General features: G+C 45.1%; 1 protein-coding gene across 3 annotated transcripts; it reads right to left on the bottom strand.

Annotated features, from left to right (window-relative positions):
* Positions 1 to 1426: 1426 nt before the first annotated feature.
* Positions 1427 to 7706, bottom strand: LOC133365530 (uncharacterized). 3 transcript variants are annotated; one of them, XM_061587543.1, is made up of 5 exons: positions 7479 to 7691; positions 4903 to 5031; positions 3184 to 3300; positions 2578 to 2730; positions 1427 to 2324 (listed from the first exon to the last, which is right to left on the bottom strand). In XM_061587543.1, the coding sequence occupies exons 1-5, from the start codon at positions 7581 to 7583 to the stop codon at positions 2181 to 2183; spliced, it is 648 nt and encodes a 215-aa protein (XP_061443527.1). In that variant the 5' UTR covers positions 7584 to 7691; the 3' UTR covers positions 1427 to 2180. The 3 variants fall into 3 exon arrangements, with proteins under 3 accessions (XP_061443527.1, XP_061443529.1, XP_061443528.1); XM_061587545.1 differs by lacking the exon at positions 4903 to 5031 and having other exon boundaries at positions 7479 to 7706; XM_061587544.1 differs by lacking the exon at positions 3184 to 3300 and having other exon boundaries at positions 7479 to 7700.
* Between the last annotated feature and the right edge of the window lie 2640 nt (positions 7707 to 10346).

The raw sequence follows: 10346 nt of genomic DNA, 5'->3' as shown, positions 1-10346 counted from the left end.
TTTGTAAGATGCTGGAGCCATAGGGACCCTGCTCCCAAAAAAATAAGGGAACTAAGACTCCCGAGACTCCAGATGACTTCACCCCTGCCTGCTAGATTCGCCTGGCAGAGGGGCTTTCATGTGGTTTTGTTGTTTTAACAAAAAAAGAGAATAAATATATTTGCATACACCCATGCATATATGAAAAATGATATGTGGCGTCACATTTTCTTACCTTTAAGTGAAATAAAACAATGAAATGGCCTTATATCACTCCTTCCTTCCTTATTCCAAAACAGAATAAATGTTGCCCCCCCCTTTCCCCCTTCTTTAAATTTGTTTTCACAAAACACATTTCTCTCTCCCTGTAGCATCCTGAGTGACTTTATTCATTCTTGCTAAGGGGCTGGTGGGAGTTGTAGTCTAGAACACTTGGAGGGCACCTGGCTGAGGAAGAGTGCAATGGCCGCCTCTGATGATGCAGCACTTGACATCTCTGATGTCCTTGGGCAAAGCGGGGAGGGGAGATTAGCACGGTGGTAAAGGTATTAAGCATTCGTTGACCTTTGGTGTAGAGAGAGAGCCAGTGTGGTATAGTGGTTAAGGTGTTGGACTACGACCTTCGAATCCCCACACAGCTATGCAGCGCACTGGGTGACCTTGGGCCAGTCACTGCCTCTCAGCCTCACGAACACCCTATTCAGAGGGTCGCCAGAAGTCGGAATCGACTTGAAGGCAGTACATTTACATTTTGACCTTTGGTGTGTTTGATAGTAAAGTGTGGAAAGTTTTTAAAACTTCTGACATGCTTTCAAACTATCAAAGAATTGCCAAGCAGATTTCTTTTGTATTATCATATAAATCTTGTACTGTGGTTATTGTTGTGGGGACACTGCATTCCATTTCTTCGTGTCCTATCACAAGTGAACTAACCCCCACACCGATGTTCTACCTCCAGCGCTGGGAGGCAGCATGCCTCTGAATATCAGTGGCTGCGAATCACAAGTGGGGAAACTGGTGTTGTGCTCCAGCTCTGCGTTTGGGCTTCCCATTGGGGCATCTGGCTGGCCACTGAAAGAACAGGACGCTGGCCTAGAGGGGCTCCTTTGGCTTGATCCAGCACTGCAGGGCTGTACTTACATTCGCACTCTTGGTGTTTGTCACTACTGTGTGAATTCAGAGAGCAAACCGTGTGAGCCCCAAAGCCTGATGCTGTTGGTACTTTTACATCCTCTTGACCGCTCTTCCAAAGATGTCCACGTGTTCCTTCTTAGTATCAGCAGGACTGACCCTCTCCTGTACCCATCTTTCTCCTCTTCCTGGTGAGGGATTTCCTGAGCGGCCCACCAGCAGATTTCTCCAGTTGCATCTTCACATCTTCTCAACATTTTCCCAAATCCAACTTAATGTTTCCCTGTCCTCTCCTCAAACCATCACCAGTTCAAGCTTTTGGCAGTTTTTATTTATTTATTTTTTAACAGAAACAGTATTATTTTTACAAATTGTACAATACAATCTCCCTGATAGCAATTTGCAAACACTAACATAGGTTTTCAAGAGTGAGGGCTACTTGTTGAAGCTTTTATTATTATTTCTATGACTTCTCTTTATTTGTTTATGTACTTATTTAGACAAAGTGCCTAAGATACAGTACGTCAGCCACCCCCAACCTAATGCCTTCCAGATGTTTTGGACCACAACTCCCATCAGCTGCAGCCAGCAGTATTGGCTGGGGCTGATGGGAATTGTGGTCCAAAACATCTGGAGGCCACTAGGCTGATGAAGGCTGCAATAGGTGCTTCTGATGATGAAGCATTTCATTTTATGTTTCTGACGTCCTCCCTCAGTGGGGAGCGATTAGCACAGTGCTCTGTGCTGTAGATTAAAAGTGTCCTGAAACAGACTCCTTGCTGGATGACCTGGGCTAGTTTCATGGGGCAAGTTTCTCCCGGATGAGCTTCAACTCAAGAACATGCAGCTTCCATCCAGTGCAAAGTGTCACTCCAAGTCTATTTCTTATTCGTACTCTGCAGAGAAGAATCCAGAGACTCATAATAAGGGGAGCACATTTACTGCAAATAGAGCATTGCTCAGGTAACGTCCACAGTGTCTTTATCTCAGTTCTCAGCCATGGATCTTCTTCAAGTTGCCTGGCAATGTCGTTTTTTGTTTTTTAATTGCCTCTCCTCTCTGGAAGCCATTCATTTGGCCTTTTGCTGTTCACCCTCTGCTGTGATGTTGCTATACGGCACCTCCGGAGAAAATGGTCCATCCGTTTTCTCCCCTCTGGGAAGACGGTTTATTTGGGACCTTGCTGGCCCCCAGGGCCTCCTGCTGGGGCTGCCCTGTGCCAGGAGGAAACAGGAAGAGTAAGAAGATCTGAGCAGCTCATGTCTAGCCGCTGCCTCCTTCCTGGCTCACCCATCCTGCTAAATCTCCCAAATGCTGAAAGTCAGTGGCCCTCCCCTGATTGCAGTCTCTTCTTCCACTTGAAAATGGACCCTATCCACAATTTCTTCTTAGACCGGGGTGGGGAACTTGTGGCTTAAGGGCCACATGTGGCCCTTGGCCTGTCCCCCAATGCCTGTGTTTCTTTACCTCTGAGCTTTGGGACCCTTTCCCCTCCTCCCTTCTTCCTAGGGGTTTGGTCCGAGCCGTAGTATTTGACGTCCCACAGCAGCCTCGGCAGTGATCAGTGGTGGCGTTGCCTTTCTGGTGGCCGCTCCACTTTGTCCCAGCAAAGGATCCAGCCTGGAAAAGAGCAAAGCGCCCAGCTTCAGGGCAGGGGCAGCCCGTCGGTGGTAAGCGTAAACCTGATTCATACAGCACATCACCCCCAGGGACTTCTCAGTTGTGGCACCTCAGCTTTTAAACGTCTGTCATTTTAACATGTTTGCCATTTTACACAAGAGGGCAGAGCCTGGAAGAGGAAGTCTGGCGGAGAGGGGACATGCTTAAAAAGGCTCTGTCCCCTCTCCGCCTTTCCCAGAGCAAGTTGCTCACTTGTATTATTGTTTCAGCGGATATTGGTTTTCATAGTGCACAGACCGCTTAGGGAGTTTTAAAATATTAAGTGGTTTAGAAATGCTTTAAAATAAAATAGAATAAAATAAAACAAAAGGTAATGGGGGTGGCCTTTTTCCATTTCCCAAATGGCACCTAGAAGGCAATGCATCCTATAGTTTGGCAGGCTCTGTCTTGTACCGCTCTGCTTCTGGTGTGGTTGGGAAACTGAGTCCCACAGCATCCCCAGCAAGGATCCCTGATGAAGTTGGCTCCTCTCTCACGACGGATGTTTTCTTCTGTCTCATGTGCAATGCTCTGTGCAGGGTGAAAGAAGTGTGAGGTGACCATTCACTGCCAAAGGCCTGATATGAACTTGTGATGTCACACACACAAACACACGTCTGTTTTGAGAAACTAGACAACTGTTTGGGCCCTTTGCCATCTTAATTCCCTTTGTGTAAACTCTTCTTTCTGTGTACCTGATTTGCGTTTAGAGCCGGCCACGGCAGGATGGATGTCAATTATAGGTGGTTCAAAGGATGCCTTTGAGATGTTCGCTGCCTTCAGAAATTCCTTCCATGTGTTCAAAGAGCATGAGGCAGGGTGAGGGGGCTGGGTGTTATGGCCCCACCGGCAGCATTGCTGTTATCTGCGCATATTGGGCATAAACTCTAAAGGGGGTAACTGCAATCACATTCAGCTAACTATTATCATTACTTTCTTGTTTATTTATTTTGCCTCTTTCTACAACTAAGGAAGTCTCCAAGAAACTTACAAAAGCAGTAAAAGACATAAGAAACATATTTATTGAAAAACAATATTGCACTCATGTGAACGACATCCATGGGAGTGTCCATAAATGCATATAGACTTCCCCTTCAGATTGAACACGCCAGGGCCAGGGGTCCGGAGCTGGTGGGGACAGGGACATTTGCAATGTGCTCTGTGTGGGGATGCCCTAGAAAACAGTTGGGAACCCCAGCTGGTGCAGAAGCAGCAGCCAGGCGGAAGGCGAGGACAGCGGGGAGAACACTGGCGACAACTGTCCCAAAGTAACTGCACTGGTGTCCTCTTTGTGTCTGAGCCCAATTCAAGATGCTGACATTAGCATTTGAAGCAAGTGTGGGGAACCTTAGACTCCCCCAGATGTTGCTGAACTACAACTCCCATCACCCCTGGCTATTGGCTGTGCTTGCTGGGGCTGGTGGGAGTTGTAGTTCAGCAACATCTGGCGATTCCCCACACCTGGGCTCCAAAGAGCACCTCCTTCACTTGGAGACCCCTGGGCTATGAGCGAATCTGGCCTTAGAGCCATGGCTTTGTGAAACGGAGTGGAGGGGATTGGCTGACTCGGCTGAGGAATTCACGAACAGAGCCAGGAACGCCCTAGGAGGGATCAGCCAGCCAGACGCCCCCCCAGGATTGTCCCTTGAATCCAGCTTTGCACTCACGCTTTGCACGTCCGTCTGTCTGATATGGGAGATTGTCACTGGGCTCCACCAGCATTATGACAGCAATCACTGTGTTTGTCTGGCCACCCATTCACTCTCCACAATGGATGATCAAAGGAGCCTTCAGAATGCAAAGGTGTTTACCCAAACCAAGTGAGATACGCCAGATAAAAAGATTCCCGAGTGCAATGGCGGGGTAGAAGGCTGCTTGTCAGAGCATTGACAAGGGGATGGTCAGTGGGCAGAGCCTCCACTTTGTTTACAGAAGGTCTCAGGTTCAACCCCCAACATCCTCAGGTAGAGCTGAGAGAGGACCTTGCCTGAAACCTGGGGAGCTGCTGCGAGTCAGTGCAGACCATTTTCCTATGTTCCTATGAAGGCAGCCCCTCTCGCTGAAGCCCCAGGAATAAACACCCCTGGATTTTAAGTGTGAGTTTCAGTGTCACCCAACACCTGAGAGACTCACCAGGTTCATCATGAGGGCTCTGCTGAGGGCAGAAAGACTGCCGGTCCTGTAAACGGTGGGCCTGTGTTTCTGATGCCAGGTTGTCCTGGACAGCCGTGGAGTTTCTACACCTTCCTTACTGGGGTTGTCCTGTAAGATCCATAAGAAATGGTGTTAAAGGTCCCTGATTAAGTTTGTAGGTCCCAGGCTATGCGCTGAAGGCAAATGAGGCTAGCACCGTCTGGTCAGTGCCTGGATAGGAGACTGCCTGGGAACCATATGGAAGCTGCCTTGGGTTTCAGTCATGAAAAGAAAGGCGGGGTATAAATGAAATAAATAAATAATAGTAATAAATAAATTAAGATTAAGGGGGAGGGTTGCAGCTCAGTGGAAGAGCCTCTGCCTTGCATGCGGAAGGTCCCAGGTTCAGCCCCCAATGGCATCTCCAGGCAGGGTTGGGACAGTCCTCTGCCTAAACTCCAGGACAGCTGCTGCCAGCTAGTGTGGGTAGTATAGAGCCAGACAGACCAATGTGTCTGACTCAGTACACAGCAGCTTCCTGTGGTCCTAGCATCATGGTGCCTAGCTGTCCTAAGAAGATAAGAAGAGTCTGGTTGCTGGATGAGGACAAAGGGGGCCCCTCTAGTCCAGCATCCCATCTTCACAGAGGCCAACCAGATGCCCCAGTGGGAAGCCCCAGACCAGACCTGAGCACAAGAGCCCTCTCCCCTCCTGCAGTACTCGGCAACTGGCATTCAGAAGCATGCTGCCTTTGACCGTGGGGGGAGAACATAGCCACCCTCACCTTGAAAGCGCTAAAGTGATTGTCAGACAGAGGCTAGTGGATATTGATATCCAAGAGCTCTCTGCAGCCGCACAGGGTTCCTGTTCCCCCCAGTCATTGGGTCTACCAGGTCTTCCTTGCACAGATGGGATGCCCTACCTAAGTTGGTTATTTATTCCCAAGTATAGGAGGGCTTTCTCTCTGGCTCGATTTAATGTTTTACCTTCTAAACTTCTGGATGGCAGATACAAAAAAATTCCAAGCCACAATAGATGTTGCCCCTGTGGTAATGACAAAGTGGGGTCTATTTCACACATCTTGCTCAATTGTAGTTATTACGAAGGGGCCAGAAAAGACCTAATAGACCCTATTACGCAGTTTTTCCCAGGCCGTTCCTCCGAGTCCCTTTTGATTGTTTTACTTGAGGGTTCAGATAAGGAAATTACTGATCAAGCGGCAAAATTCCTGAACTTTGCCATTTTGACCAGACTCCGTATGATTGTTAATGGCAATTAAACTAATTGAATTGTTTTTTATAATTTAGTATACAGTTGGTTGTAGTTTGTGATATTATGTAGTCTTATTTCATAACATCTAATAGTATGTTCTGTATTTGTGGTCAGTTGACTGTAAATAAAGATGTGATTTGACTTAGCCACCCTCAGTTTTATTTTAAACAGAGAGACATGTCTGGACTCAAAATCTCAGGAGCATTTGATGAATTAAAAAAAGCAGAGCATTAGAATGAGAGCTCAGATTAATATAATCAATTCCATGGGGTAAAGACCCAAAAAGGTTGACTGTGAAGGATACCTTTTTAATTTACTATACTCACTAACTCCCTACAGCACCTGCCACCCACCTGCCAGGCGACAACCTCCACAAAGCAAAATAGTAGAGGTAGCCATGTTGCCACATTAGGAAAAAAATCCAGTGTCCATATTAGGACAAGACTTCTACTCAGCTTTAAGCCAGCTAACATGACACAGAAACAGTCTTTTGTGGCGCCTTGAAGACCAAAAAATGTATTACAGCAGAAGCTTCTGTGGACTGCTGTCCTCTTCATTGGAAACATTAAGTCTTTTCTGAGTTGCAGTTATACATGTTTGGGGGTGGGGGGAAATGTAAGCAGTGACCTTAATATTTACCATTCCCCCTCTCTGCAAAAAAAACATGCTTGCAACTGAGGTTTATGCATCTGAAGGAGTAGACTACAGTCAACAAAAGCTGATGCCGTCACCATAAATGTATCACAACATGGCTACTCCACTGAAAATTGTTGCAAAATAGTGTGCAAGCTTGCAAGCAAATTAACATAGCCTTATACTGAGTCAGGCCATTGGTCCATTAGCTCAGTATTATCTACACTGATTGGCAGCGACACTCCAGGGTTTCAGGCAGGGTCCACTCCCAGCCCTTCCTGCAGATGCTATTGGGGATTGGAACTGGGACCTTCTTCATACAAGGCAGATGCTCTGCCCTTCCCTTTTGTCAAGAACTGGAGTTTCACACATTCCAGTTCTGAAATTTCAATTTCAAAATGTAGTTTCTTATTAATTTAACAACTGAATATTTAAACAACCTTAAAGATGCTCCCATGTGCACATGTAAGATCTTACCTGTAAAATACTGGAGTACGGCATGCACGTTTACAAAACCCAGTGACTCCAGGCACCCTTCACATGTTGAAGACAAGGTCAAAGCATGCTTCACTCCCAGAACTGGAACCAGGTTTGTTCATCAGCAATGGGACGAAGAAGAGATTCTGCAGAGCCATGCATGCCACAACCCTTCCGCCCCACATCATACCAACCTCTGTCTCCAGAACAGCATCTGTGGACTCTGCCCCACATCCCGAATCAATGAGATCCACAAGAGCGAAGATGGCAACCAAGCCCCACAGCAGCAAAGACCCCATCTCTGAGGGTCCTACGAGTAGGGTCTCCCCAAGATCTTTGCCCCAACTTGGTCTTGCTGCTTAATGTCCCTCTGGAGTAGTCAGGAGGAGGGGAGGAGTCATCATGGAGGCCACACCAGTTGTTAAACATTAGCGAATGTTCCAGAGCCGGGACCAGGAGAGGCGAATCCTGACTCTGCTGCTCCCTCACTGGGACTTTTCCATTTGACACAAGCAAGTGACACACGCACCCTGCTTTGGGGCCAGGTGATGTCTAGAAAACCTTAGCCATAGTGGCAAGGTGGTGAGGAAGGATTAGATTTATTTTTACTTATTATTGCCATCATCCTCTAATTATTTTATTTAACAGATTTATATCCTGCCTTTTAGAAAACCTTCAGGAACATAAGCTCAGCCTGGCTGCTGAATCAGGCCAAAGGCAGCCCATCCATCCGTTTATTTATTTATTTATTACATTTATACCCCACCTTTCTTTTAATGCTAGAAACCCAAGGTGGCTAGTCCAGCATCCTGTTCTGACTGTGCAACCAGAGGCCCCAAAGGGAAGCCCTTCAGCAGGATCTGAGTGTAAAAGCACCTCTCCCCACTTTTTTACATGGCAGCTCACAATAAATACATAAATTAAATAAATGTTATAACAACAACATACAAAGCATCATAATTTAAAATATAACAAGTGACTGCAGCCCAGCGCTAATCCCAGTCAATGCCAGCAGCCAGCCCACTGAATGAAAAGGGTAAACCGTTTCCCCTGCTTTCAGCAGTTCGTGGCTGAAGTCTTTTCGCGGTCACTAAGAGAAGAGTGTCGTAAACGTCACGTTTTATCATGTTTCAGCCACTCTGCTTGATTTGGGAAAGCGAAGCAGAGGGTCCCTCTCTCCACCAGCCTAGACTTGGAGGGGAACTTCACATACTTTCCAGTGAGTGGAAAGACACAGCGAGTGGCTGGTAAATCACAGGCTTGCAGATCTTCCAGGCCTGTGGGCTTTTTTTGCAGGTGAATTCTGCAACAACTCATTGACATGATGATGATGATGATGATGATGATGATGATGATGATGATAATAAAAGTGCATTAGCTTGGTCTTCTTAGTCACGCAGTATATAAATTTTGTTAAATAAATAAAATGAAAAAATAATTACTGGGGGATTTATTCTGGACCGTCCACACATTGTGCCACTTTATTAGTTGTTCTGTGATGCTTTCCCAATGTTACTGCATTATCGGTGTCTGGAGGAGAGTCAGTTCCCCACCCCTGCCCCCAGACATTTGTGGTATGAAAAGTTACAGGGTTTTAGCAGGAAGCTTTGGGGCATGCACTGATTGGAAATGAAGGAGTATGTCTGCCCCAAAACGTTTGGAGGCACAATCAGTATTGAAAGCAGCATCGCATATAATGGCCCTGATACCATCATGAGCACAAATAATCCGAAATGCACAATCAAAAAAAGATGTCAGGAGTCCCCCCCCCCTTGATGCAAGGGTGCAAAATAAGCAGCAGAGGTCAGGCCAAATGTTGTGGGTGGACATTAACATTTGCATTCCATTCAGGGCCAGCCCTCCCATTAGGCAAAGTGAGGTGATTGCCTCAGGCAGCAAATATTGGGGGAGGGGGAGGTGTGGTATAGGACACAATCCTGTTGGCCAGTCCAGCTGGCATCTATACATGGAACTGGAAGGGGGGGGCATCATCTTGTTCTTTATATGAAGCACCAAAATGTCTTCAGCCGCTCTGATTTCCATTAAATACGCATTCACGCACACGCACGGATTGTAAACATGTGACCACCAGTAGCCCTCAAATGTCAACTTCAGAAACCACTGTTCCTCTTTGGAGGTGGTATTCTTTTTTTTTTTTTCAATAATTTTTATTCAGATTTTCATAAAACATACAAAACAAAATCATAAAACATTCAAAGACAAAAAACAAAATCAAAAATAGTTAAACAAAAAGAAAAAAAGAAAAAAAAAAACAAAAATAAAAAATAAAGAGTAAAATATTGACTTCCCATTTGTCAAAGATCAAATCAGTTATAAGTCTATAATATATAACAATCCTGTCTCTTAAGTCATATTATAAAATCACTTTCCTCCAGTAGTTATCTTACTTAATCATCAAATCTCATAAACATTACTTTATTCTTTCCACAAAAAGTCAAAGAGAGGTTTCAATTCTTTAAGAAATAAATCTATCAATTTTTTTTTCCAAATAAGCATATCGATTAATCCATCTCATTACTAATTATGATAATCTTATTGTCATAACCATAGTCAAAATAAACATTTCAATTAATCCATCACATCAGAATCTGTTAGGTTCAGTAATTTCAGTAGCCATTGTTCTATTATCTCTATTAGTTCCATTTTCCATCTTCCATCTTCAGTAGTCTTGTTAAGTCCAGTAATTTCAATATCCAATCTTCCATTATCAGTATTCCATAATAATCTTGCTGTCAAAGCCATAGTCATATAGTAAGAGTCTGATGGGAATTACCTCTATCCCAAATATTTTCTTGCCATCCATTCTGAATAGGTTGCTGAAATACTGCTGTAAAATCATATCTCTGTTCTTTTTTTCAAAATACACTGGGTCATCTCTTAAAAGTTTTTCCATTGTCACATGGCTGCAGTTAATTCCATAGATTTTCTCTATATTGGGCTCCATCACATCATTCCAGTCCAGAAGATAATCCATGCCATTGATAACTTTATCTCTAGAATCTTCATTAATTTCTTCAGAGATAACATTGAGTTCCAAACAA

The sequence above is a fragment of the Rhineura floridana genome, chromosome 10, assembly GCF_030035675.1.
Source record: "Rhineura floridana isolate rRhiFlo1 chromosome 10, rRhiFlo1.hap2, whole genome shotgun sequence".
Classification (NCBI taxonomy): Eukaryota; Metazoa; Chordata; class Lepidosauria; order Squamata; family Rhineuridae; genus Rhineura; species Rhineura floridana.
Note: the sequence above shows the minus strand (reverse complement) of the source record. Positions and strands in the feature narration are given on the sequence as shown.

Bases quoted from the DNA above. Each gene is read 5' to 3' on its own strand.
- LOC133365530 (XM_061587543.1), bottom strand. From the start codon at position 7,583: ATGGGGTCTTTGCTGCTGTGGGGCTTGGTTGCCATCTTCGCTCTTGTG. The intron at 5,032-7,478 runs GTTGGTATGATG...TGGATCTTACAG, and splicing joins ATGCTGTTCTGGAGACAGAG to GACAACCCCAGTAAGGAAGG. The intron at 2,325-2,577 runs GTAAAGAAACAC...CTCCTGGCACAG, and splicing joins AAGGGTCCCAAAGCTCAGAG to GGCAGCCCCAGCAGGAGGCC.